Source organism: Oryctolagus cuniculus, chromosome 16 (assembly GCF_051225735.1).
Source record: "Oryctolagus cuniculus isolate XC-2025 breed Fujian yellow rabbit chromosome 16, ASM5122573v1, whole genome shotgun sequence".
NCBI classification, from domain to species: Eukaryota; Metazoa; Chordata; class Mammalia; order Lagomorpha; family Leporidae; genus Oryctolagus; species Oryctolagus cuniculus.
Genome location: NC_142882.1, coordinates 66699182 through 66719033, shown reverse-complemented (window position 1 = coordinate 66719033; position 19852 = coordinate 66699182). Strand labels below are relative to the sequence as shown.

The 19852-nt window shown below is 37.9% G+C and overlaps 1 protein-coding gene across 1 annotated transcript in view; it reads right to left on the bottom strand.

Annotated features, from left to right (window-relative positions):
- SUGCT (succinyl-CoA:glutarate-CoA transferase) overlaps positions 1–19852 on the bottom strand; it is an 800879-nt gene that overhangs the window by 615717 nt on the left and 165310 nt on the right. Inside the window, exon 9 of the mRNA XM_008261668.5 lies at positions 5852–5947. Within this exon, the coding sequence (XP_008259890.3) occupies positions 5852–5947 (96 nt within the window). The remainder of the gene's footprint in view (positions 1–5851; positions 5948–19852) is intronic.

Below are 19852 nucleotides of genomic sequence, written 5' to 3'. Positions count from 1 at the left end.
CAACACCACCTAAAACTTTTCAGAAAAGTTTTGTTAAGATAATAGAGAAACAGAATAGTAGATGGTAGAAGATATGCCTTGGACATTCAAGGAAGGTTGGTAGGTTCTATCAGGTATGTGATCATGTAGTTGTTCACTGACTAATAAATCATATAATAAAGGAGATAAAGTACAAAAGCAATAGTCTTAGGTAGGAAAAATGTGAGAGAGACAATTTATCCATTGTGATGGAAGAAATACAGTGAACTATATGTGAGTGCACATGTAGGAATTTTGGGAAATATAGTAAAGAAAAAAATGAAGCAACTCTCTTCTATCTTTTTTAGTGAAGAGGCAAGGCAAGGATAAGAAGAGATAGAGATCACAGGAGAAGACATCTCAGGAAAAAAATCATGTTGGTGAAGGTGGCAGAATTTCTAGGTAAGGCTGAGGGATAACTTGAGACAGAAAGTTATAGAGTAGAGCCATACCCACTGATGGAGTATAGGCTTAGAGTAGATGGAGTAGTAAATTTAATCATCCCTGGGATTTTTACCAGTTGAGTGCACAGGCAATGGTGTAGTCATTGATAATAATAAAGTCTAGATCTGGAACCAATGCTCATAGTACATCATCAACATCACCTCCAATCAGAATCAGCACCTTAACAAGATCTCTAAACAATTCATATGCAATAGTACCTGAATGAGAGCCAAGTGAGAAGAGGTAAAGATCATTTTGGGGTTGGGGGGAGGTTAAAGAAATTAGAGGCCAAGCTGGTCCATGAAGCCTCTGTGGATTTTGCATTCACAAAGACTGATGACAGTAGAAATAGCTAGGTCAAAGGAAGAGATGAATGCAACCATATGGGCAAAGTGTTCAGGTAATAATAGATGGCCTGGAAGGTACCAGGTTCTGGTGGTGAATGAGACAAATGAATGAGAGGAATGATGGATTCGTTCTGTCATCTTTTAAGGGAAATAAATAGCTACAGTTGTAGACTCATTCTCAGGATTTGTTTCTTGGGCAGTTTATCCTGATCTTGAGAACAGCATTTTAATAGAAGGAATTGTGGTTTTATCAGGAGCATGATAAACTCTCTCAGTTTCCTCAAGTCCTGCTGCAGGGAAAGTGGACTAGAGAGACATAGTCTTGTTACAGAGAGAGTTTGGTGGACTTCTCATAGAGCCACACATCAGCATGTCTCTTCGGAAGGGAATTTCTGTATATGAAAAGTAACTCATTAAGCACTTAGAAGCAGTTACCCAAATATCTGTACCTACATTAGGAAATATAATAACTCTGTTTAAGCAAAGAGGAATCTATTGCTTTTGAAAAGAGACAAAGGATTTCAGAAGCCAGAGGGAAAAGGGAGACAGATGGAGATAAAACAGGGAGATTATTATGCTATTGAGGACAGTAAGGTTTCCCAAAAACAACACATGATTACCTTAGAAAGGTAAAGACTCAGGGCCAGTGCTGTGGCAGAGCAGGTAAAGCTGCCACCTACAGTTCCAGCATCCCACATGGGTGCTAGTTCAAGTCCTATCTGCTGCACTTCTGATCCAGCTCCCTGCTAATATGCCTGGGAAAGCAGCAGAAGATGGTCCAAGTCCTTGGGCCCTGCACCCATGTGGAAGACCCGGAAGAAGCTCCTGGATCCTGGCTTCAGATTTGCCCAGCCCCAGTCACTATGTCCATATGGGGAGGTAAACCAGTAGATGGAAGAAGATGGAAGAGATTCATATTCATTCTCTCTCTCTCTCTCTCTCTCTCTCTCGCCCTCGCCCTCTCTCTCGCCTTCTATCTCTCTCTGTCTCTCTCTCCCTCTCCCTAACTCTGCATTTAAATAAATAAATCTTTTTAAAAAAAAACAAAAGTAAAGTCTCCTATTCTAAGACTGAAATTTTGTCTATAGAATTTCATCTATAAGTTCCTCTATTTTTCTTCAAACCATTCACTACAGTTTCCTGTTCTCATGAGTATATTGGTGAACAGGTCTTCTATACATTAGAGACAGGCAGAAACCAACATTGTTCACATCCCTAGAAAGCAGAATGGGGGGCTGGCACTGTGATGCAACAGGTTAATGCCCTGGCCTGAAGCGCTGGCATCACATATGGGCACCAGTTCAAGACCTGGTTGCCCCACTTCCAATCCAACTCTCTGCTGTGGCCTGGGAAAGCAGTGGAAGATGGTCCAAGGAATTGGGCCCCTTCACCTGCATGGAAGACCTGGAAGAAGCTCTTGGCTCCTGGCTTCGGATCCGCGCAGCTCCGATGGTTGAGGCCAATTCGAGAGTGAACCATCTGATGGAAGACCTCTCCTTCCCTCTCTCTCTCTGTCTCTCTCTCTTTTCCTCTCCCTCTCCCTTTCTCTCTCTCCCTCTCCTCTGTGTAACTCTTTCAAATAAATAAATCTTAAAAAAAAAAAGAAAACAGAAGAGGATATTCAAATGGTAGAATATGTTCCATATACACAGATTATAAAATGTGGGGATTATTACATTAGCCATATACCTCAAGGGCATCTGATAACTATGTTACATAAAAATATATTTAGTGTTTTTAAGACCAGCTATTTACTTTATATACTCTGCTCCCATCTCTAAAAGTTTTCTTTCTTTCTTTTTTTTTTAAAGGCAGAGTTAGACAGTGAGAGAGAGAGACAGAGTGAAAGGTCTTCCTTGCATTCATTCACCCCCCAAATGGCCGCCACAGCCAGCGCTGCGCCGATCTGAAGCCAGGAGCCAGGTGCTTCCTCCTGGTCTCCCATGCGGGTGCAGGGCCCCAGGACTTGGACCATCCTCCACTGCCTTCCCAGGCCACAGCAGAGAGCTGGACTGGAAGAGGAGCAACTGGGACAGAATCCGGCACCCCAACCAGGACTAGAACCCAGTGTGCCACAGGCGGAGGATTAGCCAAGTGAGCCGTGGTGCCAGCCTAGTTTTCTTTCTTTATAAATAAATTTATTGGGAAATATAACAATTTATTTAAAATATTATCATGATCATTATGTAATTATTATTCTTTTAGGTCAGATGCATCTAGTAGTGAAATGGTTATCTCAACTCTCCTTTAATCTATTTAACTTGCTCATTCTTTAAAAGTCGGCACTCAAAGAATAGGGAGGAAAAAAGTACCAAGGATAATCAACCTAAGAAATGCAAGTTTGTAAAATAACACACAAATTTAGGGTTAATACTTTCAGAAATGTATGTTCTGTGTACTCAAGTCCTATGATCTTGATAGGATTTAACAAGAATTGAGGACACTGAGCTGGGTACCTTAACTAACTCTTGAGACCATAAGGGTCTTCCATCATAGACATTCAGTCGAAACTCAGACAATACATATTAGATACAAAGCTGTAATTATTATAGAAAATTGAATTATAATTATCCTAGCACTCACCCATAAAAACACTCCCCAAATATTTCAAAAATTGAAAACAGACTAAGATCTCTATTTAAGCATATCTAAAATCCACCTTGACATGCTAATTTCATTCAAGATAAATTTGCATTTATTCCTTAATCACAGAGCTGAACTAATTCTTTACCAAGAGGAAATAAATTAATTCTGGGCTCCTGAGGAAAGACCCTACTATAACTTTTATTTCTTACAGATAATAAAGTTGAAATCAACTAGGATCAAATACCATTTTACCTGATTGGGAAATTCAACCAGGAAAAATGCATTTCTATCTTTGAAGAATAAATACACAACACACAGGGAGGGAGAGAGAGAGATTTCATATATCTTATCTCTCAAAATAAAGCCAAATATCCTGAAATAATTGAGAGTAGAATCAGGATGCCTTAAGTACAGATGCCTAGAAGGAATAGCTGAGATCTACATAAAGCTATTTTCAAAAAATCTATTATCAAAATGAGCAAAAATAAACTACTAACTCTATGGTTTAACAGAGTGAGCATCTACCATGTTATATGACTTGAAATCTTACTATAAAGTCTTCCAACTTTGAAATGCTTTCTCCATATAAATGAAGGTCTGATTCTGGATTTTCATTATTTAAGATGAATTCACATAAATCCCATATTGTCTTTGGTTAAAGTACCTTGAGAGGGATTTCCACTATCAATAATGAGAACAAATTAGTTGATGAGATCCCTGAGCTAGAAGCAAGGTTGATGGGAGGGTATGGAAGTGTAGTTGGAGGAAAGAATTGAAATCATAGCACCTTCCTGTCAAAGGCAATAAGATATGAAAGAATATTCAACATGGAGGCAAGAGACCAGAGTTGGAGGTCTACTCAATCTGGCATCAGATTTCTTACCTGAAAAAAAAAAAATAAGACTAAACATGATTATCTCTAGCCAATTCAAAAATACAATGATTTCTCTGAAGTTAGATAACTCTGGGTAAAAGTCTAGGGTCAGTGACACAGGGCTAGAAAATGGAGAAGCCAAACATCACTTATGGAGGTCATAAAACCCCTGATGGAGAAAAAAAGGGAGGAACTAAAGAAAATATCTCCACAATTGTGATTATACCAAACGATTGACTCAAGGTATGAAAAAGCAGTGGGGGCCAGCATTGTGGCAAAGCAGGTTAAAGCTCCAGCCTGCAGTGCTGGCATCCCATATGGGAGCCATTTCAAGTCCCAGCTGCTCCACTTCCAATCCAGCTCTCTGCTATGGCCTGGGAAAGCAGTGGAGGATGGCCCAAGTCCTTGGGCCCCTGCACCCTCGTGGGAAACCTGGAAGAAGCTCCTGGCTCGCTCACGCTCACGCTCTCTCTCTCTCTCTCTACATCTCTCTGTAACTCTGTCTCTCAAATTAAAAAAGAAAAAAAAGAAAAAGCAGTGGTATCATAGTAATGCCTCAGGTATAAAAGGACCACAAAAAGAAATAGAGAAGAATCCTTGGTTCACATTGTGTTACTGTTTTCCTCAATTTTGGATTTTTAAAAATGGAAAACAAATTACTTTTCCCAAAAAAAATTATTTCTTAAAACTGAAATGATAATTAGCAGTACTGATGGGTTTCCTAGCTGATGAAAAAATGCTGACTTGTATGTTCTCTGTCAGGAGCACTAGAATTAATATGACTACAATAAGGTTCACTACTTCATTCAACAGATTTTTAAAAGGTGTCTACTTTGTGTTTCTACTGGTGATTAGAAGAGATCTTGATGAAAAAGATCTGCTCTTCAGCTTACAATATAGTACAGAATATACGACAAATGCATTAAATACAACAATATGCTGCAACAAGGCTACACAAAGGTTAGGGGCTTGGAAGAACATGGAGAGTTCATGTTTTTATTTTTGTTTTTGAAAGATCATAGAAATCACAGTTTCTTCAGATATTCATTCACACTAGCCAAAGTCCAGAATTTCTGAAAACAAGTTAGACACTTAATAAAGAACAGCAGCTCCTGAACCTTCTGCTTTGCTCCAAAAATGAAGAGCCATTGCACGCAAATTTTCATTTAACTCAACTCTGCGAGAATATTATTGTCAGATGGGGTAGGTAATATTTGTTTTATAACTGACATGAGTAACAAATCATGCTTTCTAAAAGGTCTACAGTCAGTGCTGCTTTGGGTAGAAAATAAAGGAAACCTTCATGTGAGCCCAAATGTCATTCACTTTCAGCAACTTTCTTTGATCCATTTAAGTGTCCTGTTACTAATCTTCTGATGAGGAAATATGCAAAACAAAGAATTTAAAGTAAATGACAGAATCATATTATAGCCAGACACAGATACATTACAGAATACCCAAGACAGTTTTAAAAAGTTTAAAAGAAGAAAAAGGAAAATAAAGAAAAAATTCATTCCTCCTACTCAACATCCTGTAGATCTGCAGATTATAGTGGCCCAGCTCTAGACTCTTGTATTCTTACCTGGTAAGGAACAATACTTCCATGAGCTGTGCCCCAGCGTTTTGCTTCCTTTTGGCTAATAAGGTAATTGGCAGCTACATGGGTCAAACATGCCACCTACAAGGAAAGAAAAAAACAGCTAGTTTATCGTTCTCATTAATAGAGTGTTATAATATGAGAGTGATTTCATTTCAAAGAAAAAAAACTATCCAAACTGGTTAGAAAATAAGCAGACATCTGTACTTTCTTTTTTTAAAAATATTTATTTCATTTATTTGAAAGAAGAGTTACAGAGAGAGGTAGAGACAGAGAGAGAGGTCTTCCATCTGATGGTTCACTCCCCAAATGGCCACAACAGCTGGAGCTGCGCCGATCCGAAGCCAGGAGCCAGGAGCTTCCTCCGGGTCTCCCACACGGGTGCAGGGGCCCAAGGACTTGGGCCATCTTCCACTGCTTTCCCAGGCCATAGCAGAGAGCTGGATTGGAAGAGGAGCAGCCCATATGGGATGCCGGCACTTCAGGCCAGGGGTTTAACCCACTGCGCCATAGCGCCGGCCCCTTGTACTTTCAACATACAAATAAAGAGCTATATTATTGGAGGAGACTAAGTAATGATCAATTGAGAAATATAGACACATAAATATTCAGCTTCTGCAAAGATCATCTGAAGGTAGAGGTTGACCAAGCAGATGGAACTTTGATCCAGCCTTTAACATCAAAGACATAGAAAATATTCCAGCAACTGGTATATGCCTTTCCCCTTTCCACCTATGCCTTTGTACTTTTCATCAAGATGACACAAAAAGAGTCTCTCATCACTAAGCAGGCGAACCACAGCCAGCTGTACATTGCTCTAAATTTCTCATTATATAAAAAACTAATAATGTAAATCTTCATTTTGTTGAAGTCAATTTAGTCATGTTTTCTGTTACTTGCTGCCCAAACACTCTGACACAGAGGCTCAAGAACATTTGACTTCTTTTATTCTGTAGAGAATTATTCTTACTCAAACAAGTATTAGTGTATCTTTCCAAAAGTGGTCCTCATCCCACACTTCATTATTATACTCACTTCCATTTTTGAGCACCACAAATCTATTAAAGGGATCATCCAAAGCCTTAGGGTCAACTTTTGACTCTTGCAGTGTATTATGGACATATTTTGAAAAACCTACAATAGAACTCCATCTGAGAATAATAACTGGAAGATTGTGACTTGATTCCTGGTGATGTGGGGCACAAAGATCTTAAGTTCTGATGAACACCTTTGTCTACATGGACCCAAAACACCTGAAAGAATGTAACCAAGTAAGTTTCCATAGTATTCAGAAAATAAATGCTTCTGGTCTCATTACATAATCATGAAATAGCATGGAAATTTTTCCTTTCTAGATCAGCTGATGTGACTGGGAACCTACCACGCCAGCAATTCAAACATATCCCAAAGTGAAACTGGCTCCAGGAAAAACTCAAGGATAATTTTTCAGGACTTGGTGTCACGACATTTCCTTGACCTCTCTCTAGCACGGCAGCTGTGCCTCCTACAAGAGATATCAATAGTCCTCAGTCTCGATGAAGCTCCCTGTGGCTGCATTCTCCTTTACTTTATTCTTGGGACTTGTACTCACTTTTATGTTCATTTACTTCTTTATCGAAATTAGAACTGCCTTGTGGCAGCTGGTTCTGCTGTACTGCCCAGGTGGCAAAACTAATAAACTTCGAGTCATCCACTTCTGGACTTCCATCTGGTCTTGGGCATTTGAACATGCAGCACTCCAGGGCTCCCTGGGGCTGCCTAGTGCTAATCACCATTTCACAGATCACTTCTGTGTCTTTCAAAATGGAAATTCAAATCAACATTTTGTAGCAAAAATGCCCTGGATGGGAAGGCCAAATTCACAGTTTCTAATTTCTGCTTACCTCTAAGTAGTTCCGTAACTGTGGATATACAATTTGACATAGTTGGTCTTCAAATAAATTCTCTATAAAGTCTTTGGCATTTGAGTTAAACCAATGATTTTCAAACAAAAAAAAATAAGAACTTTTGTATCAAATCAAGTAATACATGGAATCTAACATATATAGAGATAATATTCCAAGTTCTCTGAATGAAGAAAAGTCCTGTAAGACCAATCAGGCAGCACAAACAGGGAACACACAATTTGCAAAACAGTAAATGATCTTAAATTTGCTTCCAGAGTATACACTTCTGATTTTATTCTCTCTCCTAAGAGTCTAGCACTTCTCACCCCATTTGTCTTTGTTTTTAAAATAAAATGAAAATCTAAAAACAAAAAAAGACACAGAGTATGCAATAGTAGTCATTTTCTTATAATATCTTTTCCTGAAATTGGGGAAATTTTTCCAGTAGTGAGGTCTTTCATTTTTTTTAAGTTCCCATTTTTTTGTAGAAAGCTTTTATTTAATTAATATAAATTTCATAGGTACATATTTTGGATTATATTAGTGCTTTACCCCATAACTGCCCTCCCACCTCCACTCCCGTACCACCTCCTTTCCCCTCTCCCATCCCATTCTTCATTAATTCATTTTTAATTATCTTTAAATACAGAAGATCAACTCTATACTAAGTAAAGATTTCAACAGTTTACACCCACACAGACACACAAAGTATAAATTACTGTTTCAAGACTAGTTTTACTGTTACAACTCATTAAGGGTAGAGGTCCTACATGGAAAGCAAGTGCACAGTGACTCCTGTTGTTGATTTAACAATTGTCACTCTTATTTATGGTGTCAGTGATCACCCAAGGCTCTTGTCATGAGCTGCCAAGGCTATGGAAGCCTTTTGAGTTCACAAACTCTGACCTTATTTAGACAATGCCATAATCAAAGTGGAAGTTCTTGCCTCCCTGCAGAGAAAATAGTGAGGTCTTTTCTATAAAAGAGGAGCTTCTTTGATCTAACAGTGGGTTATTTTATATTTTTCCTTTAAAATAAATCCTGATGAAAGTCACTCTCTAAGAGGCTCTGACACCAAGAATTCAGATTAACAAAGATAATTATTTACAAATAATTAATCACTAGAAGCTTGGTATTTCTGCTTCTCTGATTTCAAAGTCAATTGATAGCCAATAGACCCAGGCAAGAAAGGCCTACATGAAGTAGTGAGATGGCTGGCAGATCATAGGTTAACCTATAAAACCAAAAATGGTCAAGACAGTGACCAGGAATATGCAAGGGCTGGATTCTATGCTAGATATCAACCTGGATACCTCAGTTTTTAGACAATACCTTATTCTTTCTTTGTAATTGTTGATTTCTGTTTTTTTGATCCAGTCCCATTTAGTGAATTTGAATGAAAGATCAGAACTCATCTCTCAAATTCTTTCTAAATGGAATACTATGTAGTACTTAGTGGTAATTAGTGGAAAAAAAAAAAAAACAGCCTCACAGAATCAGTAGGTTTCCACTGGGCAGAAGGGTTAAATAACATTTTAAGCCAGTTACCATCAAAAAACAAAGTGTGATTTGTCAGTGACTACTGAAAAGCAAAGTTAGGGGAAAAAATTCTATTTTTTTTAAAAAGCAACACGGCTAAACTTAGCAACTCAGTGTTTAAAGGGGGCATTACAAATCTAAAATTAATGTACTATTTACAAGGATGTATTTTAAGGAGAAGGGGGAGAAAGTCAACAGCTATGATGTGATTATACATGAAAAAAAATCAGAGGTTTCCTGGGCAATTAATGACAAATTTTCCACAAATTAAAAGAATGCAGGATGTGACTTTTAGGTTAATGACTACATACTGCATATTTATTCTAAATATTGCATTAGATCATTACTTTTATCCCTTAAACGTAGGCTCATTATTTCATCAAGTGCACACTATATAATTTACTCAGAATGTTGCCTTTACATGGTTTCCTCTAAACAAAAAAAGCCAACTTTGGTTTACTAATAATCATTCTGACAGCAAAATTAATGTTTTAGATCACGTAGTGGGTCTTGATAGCCTTTGTATCTTACCAGAAAACCAGTGGTGTGGTCAAAGTATATCTCAAAGGAACAGCCCTCTAAAAGCTTTAGGAAAAATATGCTCAACTGTTTCCCAAAGCAGCTCCATGTATCTGTCACCAAATGATGTGTTTCATGTCCACCAAATGAGGATCAAGCTACAATAACAGACTCTTCCACCTTCAAAAAGACAATCAAGTAAGAGAGCTAAAAATAAGAAAAACAAGACTAAACCTATGGCCCCAGTGCATCAGGACAGGTAATTTTTCCTCCTGCTCCCCTGGATATATTCTGGCCTCCACTAAGTTAAGCTAAATCCTATCCATTCAACCACGCACCTACTCATATCCACCCATTCTTCAAAATCTATTTCAACATCATTTTTTCATCATTTAAGCCACACTCTCAGTTACCCAAGAAAATATTTTCTTGTCCCTTAATGAATACAAACACTTCATTTACCTGACTCCTGCTGCATTTTCCTTATTCTATAATTAGAATTATAAGATGTCAAGACTAGAAGGACATATGTAATTACTTCCTAGATGTATTTGTGAATCACAAATACCTAGGGAATTCCTGGATCTCACCCCAGAATAACTGAGTCAGATTCTCCAGGGATGGAACCTGGGGAAAAAAGCATTTAGGCAGTGCACCATTAATTACACAGCAGGTTCAGGAGTCAAAGCCTTAAGAGAGCCTAGTAAATCCCTTAATATTACAGAGAAGAGAAATAACTTATCTGAGGTCACACATTTATTTGGTAGAAGAACTTTAAACTAATCCAACTATGATGTTCCCCCCTATTTTACAATGTTATTTGTATATTCTCCTATCACTCCTTTTAAATTAGGAGCTATTTCAGGGTAGAAATTATTTATTATAAACACTTTCTATGTTCTGACAGCATTTAAAACAAAGCCTGAGCACTAGCTCTTTTTAACAAATGAATGGAAACAGTTATTACACTCCAGTTACTCAACAAACACTGAGTGGTGCTACGTGCAAGGCATTACCCTAAGCACCAAGTGTATGTCAGTAAATGAAAAATATATGGCTCTATCCCTTTTAGACTTAATAGTGGATAAAATAACTAAACAAACAATTAGAGATAATTGTCATGGGGAGAAGAAAAGGAAGAGAACTTTGAAAACAAAGACAACAATGTTCAAAGTCTCTACAACAGGAAAGAAATTGCCATACAGAAAAACTCAAGCAATACAACTGAAGTGTAAGAAAGTGACATGAAATTAAATTAGTGATTGATTGGAAGTGGTCAGAATATGTCAGTTATTTGTATGTCATGGTAAGGACCCATTCTTTACACATCTTTCAGAATGATCATTTTTAAATCACAAATTATGTCATGACATTCTTCTACTTAAAGCTCATATGGCTTCCCACTGTATTTGCAATTATATTCAAAGAATAAAGTAAAAAGAAACAAAGGAGAAAGAGAATACAGATATGATCTAAGCATAAGCTGATGGTAGCTCAAAGTGGATTGGTAGTAGTAGACATGGAAAAAACAATCAGTGGATTTATGATGTATTTTAGAAATAAAATGGACAGAATAAGTGAAATATTATATGGGAAGGAGATGGCAGACAGAAGGGTGATTCCTGGATGAGTATCTGGTTAAAGTCTGATGGAAATAACAGAAATAATAAGGCAAGAAAGAGAACAACTGAAGGAGAAAGAAAATAAGAGTTTATATTCAAATGCATTGAATTTAGATGCCTATAAGACAATCAGTTGGGCTGGAATCATCTGAATATGGAAACTATTTAGAGCTATAACCTAAAGGAAACTTACAGAGATAAAATAAGGAAAGAAATAATACAAAACAAGATAAGTCTTCATGTGAAACACAGTCTTTTCTCTAATCAAAGATGTAGGAACAAACTACCAGGATCTATTTCAATGCCCAAAGTAGGGGGGGAGGTTAAAGAAACTATGATATCTATATATAATAGAAGTTAAAGTAGACACTTTACACTTTTTTATTTTAGGATAGTTTTAGATTTATAGTACAAGATTTTTCATATATTCCACATTCAGATTCCTTATTGTTAACATCTTACATTAGTGTGGTAAACTCTTTTTAACCATTAAAGAATCAATAATGATATTTTGTTATTTTTCTTGAAGATAAACCCATTTATTCAGATTCTTCTAGCTTTTACGTAATATCATGTTTTTGTTCCAGGATACCACATCATGTCTCTTTGGGTTCCTCATGGCTTTGGCAGTTTCTCATACATTCCTTATTTTTTATGACCTTGGCAGTTTTGAAGAGTACTGATCAGGTATTTTGTAGAATTTTCTTTGGGATTTTTGTGATGTTTTTCTCAAAATTAAACTGGAGTTATGCAGTTTTGGAAGAAATACCACAAAAGCAAAGTACCACTTTCAACATATGATATCAAAGGTATACACTGTCAACATGACAATCTAAAAAAATTGACCTTGATCATCTAGCTGAAGTAGTGTTTATCATTTTTCTCTCCTGTAAAACTTTTTACTTCTCCTTTCTATACTATAGTCTTTGGAAGGATATTTCTATGTGCAGCCCACTCTCGTGTTCCTCCTTTATGAGGGTGGAGTATCTATTATTTGGGATTTTTCTGCAGAGGATATTTGCCACTTTTTCCCCATTTATTTATATAAGCAAGGTATTGTGGATGTTTATATTTTGGGTTGTGATTCAAGACCATTCTATTTACTCAAATTATTCCTCTTTTGGCCATTGGGAGCTCTTTAGGTTGGTTCTTGAGTACCTTTCATGGTGAGTGTTTTGTTCGCAGCACTTCCTCATTTCATGGCACTACAAGGTGCTCTAGGTGTGTCTTTATACTCTCTTTTTCAGTCTTCCAGGAAAACATAAAAGGAAAAAGTATCATAGTGTAAAGAAATAAAATAAATACTTGTGTCGACCAGTACTTCATTCATCCCTCACTTTTTCTAATACAATACAATGTGAATTTGCTATCATACCTACTATGTGCCAGGAACTGTTCTAGACACTGAACATATAGCAGTCTACAAGATGGACATGGTCCTACTCTCATAAGCTTCTTTTCTAATGTAAGCTACGTTCAGACATAAACAAATTAACAGGAAAATATAAAGAAGTGTTAAAATGAAGTAGAATCACAGAGCAGGCTCTTCTGGGCCAGTGGGTTCAGTAAAGACCTCTTTAAAGACATCATTACATTTAATCTGATACTAAAACAAGACATATGAACAACTAAGAGAAATATTTCTAATGAATGAGATCAACCAGTGCTTTAGCACTTTAATATGGCTAAAAGCTTAGATGCAGTCAGAGACAGAAAGAAAGCCATGGCAGTTGGAACACAGTAAGTGAAGGAGACAGTAGCACAAGTTGAGGTCAGGGAGGCATGTAAGTGCCACATTAAACACATTCTTGTGAGCTTGGATAAGACTGTGAAATATTACTCTAAGAGACATAGGAAGGCACTTATTTCTGTAATTAAATCATCTACTTGTTATATGGAGTACAAGGATATGTCAAAAAAGCTTATGAAAAAATGGAATTAAACGATGTTTACTTGGGTGCAAAAAATTTTGAAAACTGCACACAGGTTTTTCATAACAAGCATTTTCCAAGAACTTCTGGAAGGCTCTTGAATTAAGGGGCAATGAATTAAACCAAATTTTCTTACATGATAGAGACATTACAACTTTCATTTTATAAATGAGAATACTAAAAGGAAGCTAAGTATTCTGTTATATCTCACAGTTGGTAAGTGGAAAAACCATGACTCATATCCAGTCAAACTACTCTGTAAGCCATTCCTACACCACTACCTCCACTCTGTTCAGCCTCTCTGCCTCCAACCACTTTCACACTGGTAATTCATGCCTTCATGTCTGCGTTCTCAGTTCATCCTCGTGTTTACATTCTAGATCCTCTGTAATTCCCCAAAAGATCACTACAGAGGACTGGAGACCCTCTTATAATAACCCAACTTCCTCTGCATTTGCTAAGAAAGCACGCCATTTTCTGCATCAGTTAATTTTCTTCATATTTTTTCTGCTCCACTTGATTCATTTAATAACTATAAAATACCTTCTGGGAAAAATATTATATAGCTAGCACTCACAGAGAATCTACCTTTCAATAAAGAAAATTGGTCCTTAAATCAGAAAGAGCTTTTGAGTTCCTGGCATCTCTTTTTTTCATCCCAATAGCATTACTTTGCAAGCCAAACTCCCTGTGCAATTTAAGTTGTGCTTCACTTTGTCCCTCATACCTTAAGGTGAACAGATTCTTTCAGAACTACCAGGATCAAGAAGGAAAAAGCATCCAGAAGTAGACAAAGTATCTGGGCCATCTCATGTTGAAAGGAGAATAAGAATTCTACCTAGCCACAGCACATTTATCATTTTAGTTTCTTGTGTATATTACTAATAACAGCTAATACTTACTAAGTACTTACAGCACATCATTAAAGCATTTTTCCATGACTGTCTCTTTTAATCTGCATGAAAATGGTATGAGAAATTCTATGGTGGTTCCATTTTTCAGACAAGAAAATTGAGGCAAAGAGCAGCTTAGAAATCTTCCTGAGGTAATATACCTAGTAAGTGGATAGACCAGAATCTGAACCCAGCTAGTCTGGATTTTGGTACAATATATTAAATTATATACAGAATTACACTTTTGAGTATTTCTGATGGCCTGATCCTTAAAAAGTTTATTAGAATTAGACTATTTGCTAATGTAAAAAAGTGATTGGGCATCATCTACAGTTAGGTGAACCTCTACAAATAAATGTGACCCTAATTATTATATAATAATTAGTACTCATTCAAAGTTTTCTCCTTTACTGCAAATATGGTTTGGCTTCAATTCTAATATAATTAGAAATAGACTTCAAACCATAAACATTTTACCTGTAAATAATGAAAACTAGTACAGTTGTTACATAACTAAAAATCTCAACTTTTATTTACTTAGCAAAGAAAAACCATATTATCAAATTCTACTCTTCCTAGCAATTTTTTAACTTAATGAAAGGAAAACACATTTCCCATTCCTCTGAATTATTACTAATGATAGTCAAATAGTATTGATGTTTATTTTATAATATGAACTCAAAAAAAAAACAAATATGTATTATATTCAACAATTTTTGCCACTCCATCTGAATCAAAGTCAGACATATGAGGAAACTGGATATCAAATGCCAGAACATAAGACCAGACAGCAAAGAAAGACAGAATTTCCAAAGAATGTTTAGGATAATATATCAAACATATTTTTTACCATGAACCACTGACCCACTCATTCATATGACTCAAAAAGTGGTTATAAACAACTAAAACAAATATGTGATGAGTAAGTTGAAATGTGGAAAAGCAACGTTTAACGACATAGTGCACTTCTTTATCCCCCTGATGGCACGTCTTCAGTTTCATCTTCTTCAAACATGGTTTCATATTTGAGTTGACTTAGTTCTATGAAATATTTGTTGGTAGAATAAAATAACACATTATTTGCAACACTAGTTTTAAAAAGTTCTAAGAATGAAAGGAAAGTTATTGTTTATTACTTCCTTCCTTCACGCAACAAGTAACAAGCATTTATGATATGCAAGGCAATTTGTCAGCTGTGGTAGGCAATTCCAAAAATGAATAAAAGTTTCATCTCTCAAAAACGTTAAAAGTAATCATTCAAAATAGAAATGATCACTCCCATAATAAGACGTTTTTTAAAAAAAAAGTGGCATTTGAGATGACCCTTTGATAAAGGGAATTGAGTCATGAAAAAAATGAGAGGGAACATTCCAAGTGGAAAAAAAAAAAAAAACGGACAAAGTCACAGGATAAGAGGATGGGAAAATATTGAGTCTTTTTAATGGAAGAATGAGAATAAAAACTGAAACATATTTGATGACCAGGAGATCACAGATGATCATTAAGAGGCAATGACAATAGAATATAAGGGCAAAATTCAGATTAGAAGGGGCTAAAGAATAAAAAAAGTGGGAATTACAAGAATATTTTGGTGATTTGTACAAACGGGAAAGGACAGAGACTGGACTGTGGCTCAAGCAGGTTATCAGAAAGAATAAAGGTTTCATTTTTGAGGATGAAAAAAAATGAAGTTTATCTAAATACGTAAGAATAAAAGAATAATGGAAAGTGTGGAGTCTTAAGCAAAATGTAAGAGGATGAGAGAGTACAGTGGTGGTGTTAAGGTCTAAAATGCCCTCGCTCAGTGAAGCCTTCCCTGACTCACTCGGATGGGTCATTTCCTCTTCTGGATCTGTCCTCTGGAATGTAACCTTCAGGAGAAAAAGAACTTGCCTAATGCTTGCTGCTGTCTCCCCAGCAGCAGGAACACTACTCAATAACTATTAATTAAACCATTAACTACATGAAGGAATAACACTTTCACTCTAATTTGAAAAAGAGAGTCTTAATGAAGAAGAAATGTGTCAAGAGAAAAGCTGAGCACAGTCCCTAGGAAATGTAGAGCAGTGAAAAGTATCTTCCTAGCATGAGAAGGAGAAGCTGATATTTGTTGCCTTCTACCTTGAAACTACAGCTCTGCCCACTGGGGTCACCCTGAACAAGTCCACACCTTCTCTTACTGTACACCAGATGGATAAACACAGAGGCTGAAGCTGAAATCAATGTCAGGACCTACAGCCCCATATTCAGGGTAGGGAAAGCAGCAAAGGTAGCTTCGGGAATAACAAGGCAATCTTCAAGGGTCAAAGTCTCATTGGGTTTAATGATGTTAAAAGCTTATGGATGTCCAGCTCTCTGTTGTGGCCCGGGAAGGCAGTGGAGGATGGCCCAAGTGCTTGGGCCCTGCACCCACATGGGAGACCAGGAAGAAGCACCTGGCTCCTGGCTTCGGATCGGCGCAGCATGCCGGCAGTAGCGGCCACTTGGGGGGTAAACCAACGGAAAAGGAAGACCTTTCTGTCTCTCCCTCTCTTACTGTCTAAATCTGTCACCAAAAAAAAAAAAAAAAAAAAAAAAAAGCTTATGGATGCATGGAGAAATGTGTCAGACAAAAAAACTGAAGCAAAGAGCAGTTAGTAATCTTCCCAAGGTTACATGCCTAGTAAATGGACAGACCAGAATCTGAACCCAGCTAGTCTGGATTTTGGTACACTATACCAAATTATATACAGAATCACACTTCTAAATATTTCTAATGGCCTTGATCCTGGAAAAGTTTAATAGAATCAGACTATTTGCTAATTAAAAATATGATGGGGGGGACAGCACTGTGGCTTATTAGTGCCCATGTGGGCACTGGTATGTGTCCCTGCTTATCTTCTTCCAATCCAGCTCTCTCTTATGGGCTGGGAAAGCAGCAGAGGGTGGCCCAAGTGCTTGGGCCCCTGTACCCATGTGGGAAAACTGGAAGAAGCACTTGGCTCCTGGCTCCTGGCTTAGATGGGCTCAGCTGCAGCCACTGCAACCATCTGGGGAGTGAACCAGTGGATGGAAGACCTTTCTCTCTGTCTATAAATAGACATGTCAAATAAATACATAAAAATCTTAAAAAAAAAAAAAACTGATTCGGCATCCTCTACAGTTAGGTGAACCTCTACACAATGATGTCAAATGCTCATGGGTGGAGAGAGAAATGAAATGGCAACCCTTCCCATTGGTGAGAATTGGCCTAGGAATAGGGGTTGGAAAGAATCTGCAACAGGGGTGACTAATGGGTTCTGCAAGGGTCCACTTGGCCATTTAAAGACTAAGAGCTGAAAAAATGCTAACCCCTGTAGATTTCCTTCATTGTTTCATGGAGCCCAAGACGCTGTTTCTCCTACATAAGATTCATTTCAGAAGGGGTTTCATACACTGCTTAATTACTAGCACAGGATACCATCCAATTCTCTGCCACATTTTCCTCATTCTGATATCTCTGCCTTTATGTTCTAGTGAACCTTTGTGGCTATTTCTTTAACACTAATTATGCGATATCCTCTCCAAAAAGTGGGAAGATGAGACAGAAAACTATCCAGGTAGGTGTTCCTTAGACTATTCACCTGTCCCATAAGGAAATAGGCTAGCCTGAATGGGTCTTCAGAAGGTATCGAGAGTATAAAAAGAAGTGGCAATCTGACATTTAAGGAAGGAATCAAGAAACCCATGAACAGACTATTGGAATAGAAAAGAAATTACAAAGAGATCCAGTGTTTATAGCCTGTATCTTAAAAGGAATGAGCATTTACTTATAGAAATGGTTTTCTTGATAAAGAAATATGCTAGTTTTGGGGTTTAGTTCTTTGTATATGTATTTGCTTGTTCACTGGGGGTAGAAGAGGGCTAGAATATATTTATGTACATGTGTGATTGGGATGTCCATGTGGTCATGCCCTGGGTGACTGCAGCCCAACTGTTGGAGCCCTGATAATGAGAGACAGCCATGGCTCTATTGGGTGGCCATCCACACAAAGGCTTGAGATTGGCAGGATTCTAAGATGGCCTCCAAGAGTCTCTCCCCTGGTGTACGCACTCATGATAGAATGTGTTTCCACTTACGATAGGATATCATTCCCATGATCAGGTCAGGAACCTGTTGACTATGAGTTCACCAAAAGGGAGATTACCTGTCCTATGCAAAGAAACCTCTAAAAGAAGTTAAAGCTCAGGGAAACACGATCTTTCAGCCTTGATGAGATAGCCTCCTGGGGCTCTACAGCCACAGAAACTGGATTCTGCCAACAAACTGAATGAGTTTGGAAGTTTGGATCTCTTAGGTGAGAGTGCAGCCCAGAAGATGCTTAGATTGCATCCTCTTAAAACATGAGCAGAGGATCCAATTTTCAGGACTCTCTGACCTAGAGAAACTATGATATCATCATTTTTTTTTTTTTTTTAGGTAGAGTTATAGACAGTGAGAGACAGAGAGAAAGGTCTTCCTTCCATTCGTTCATTCCCCAAAGGGCCACCACAGTGGCGCTGTACTGATCCGAAGCCAGGAACCAGGTGCTTCTTCCTGGTCTCCCACGCGGGTACAGGGATCCAAGCACTTGGGCCATCCTCCACTGCCCTCCCGGGCCACAGCAGAGAGCTGTACTGGAAGAGGATCAACCGGGACTAGAACCCAGCGCCCACATGGGATGCCAGTGCTGCAGGCAGAGGATTAACCAAGTGAGCCCCGGTGGCCCCATCATTATGTTGTTTTAAGATACACTTCTGATCATTTGTCATGCTTTCCTTATCGCTAAAGAAATGAATATCTCTTAGTGGAATTGCATGCATTTTCCCAAGTTCATGAAAGAAAGATTTTGTAATCCAGGCATTTTCTAAGAACTGTCAAGTTACTGTGGCCAGAGCTGCAGCACAGCAGGTTAAAGCCCGGGCCTGAAGCGCCGGCATTCCATATGGCCGCCGGTTCAAGTCCCGGCTGCTCCTCTTCCGATCCAGCTCTCTGCTATGGCCTGGGATATCAGTGGAGGATGGCCCAAGTCCTTGGGCCCTTGCACCCATGTGGGAGACCCAGAAGAAGCTCCTGGCTCCTGACTTCGGATCGGTGCAGCTCTGGCCATTGCAGCCATCTGGAGAGTGAGCCAGTGGATGGAAGACCTCTCTCTTTGTCTCTACCTCTCTCTGTAACTCTGTCTTTCAAATAAATAAAATAAATCTTTAAAAAAAAAAAAGAACTGTTAAGTTACAGAACTATACAAAACAATTCCGTATATAACAACAGATTTTAAACCAAGTCCTGCCATGAGCTTGATCTAAAAGCTGTTAATTTACAGACTCTACCGACATTTGGACATTTCTGATTAATAAAATCCAAGAATGTAAATGAGAATCTGATGGTAATTTTTATGACCCACCTCACAGTTGACATAGTCCTTGTCTGGACACATCACATTGCACTGCTCTCCTGAATTTCTGTGGAATGTTTCCCAGAAAAACAGGGGAGACTCACTGGGATACATGATCAAGTTCTTTACTGGTGACTCTTCTCAAAGTAACCTCCTGGGAACTCCAGGGAAAGGAGCAGAGCCAGGGATGGATTAGGATAAGA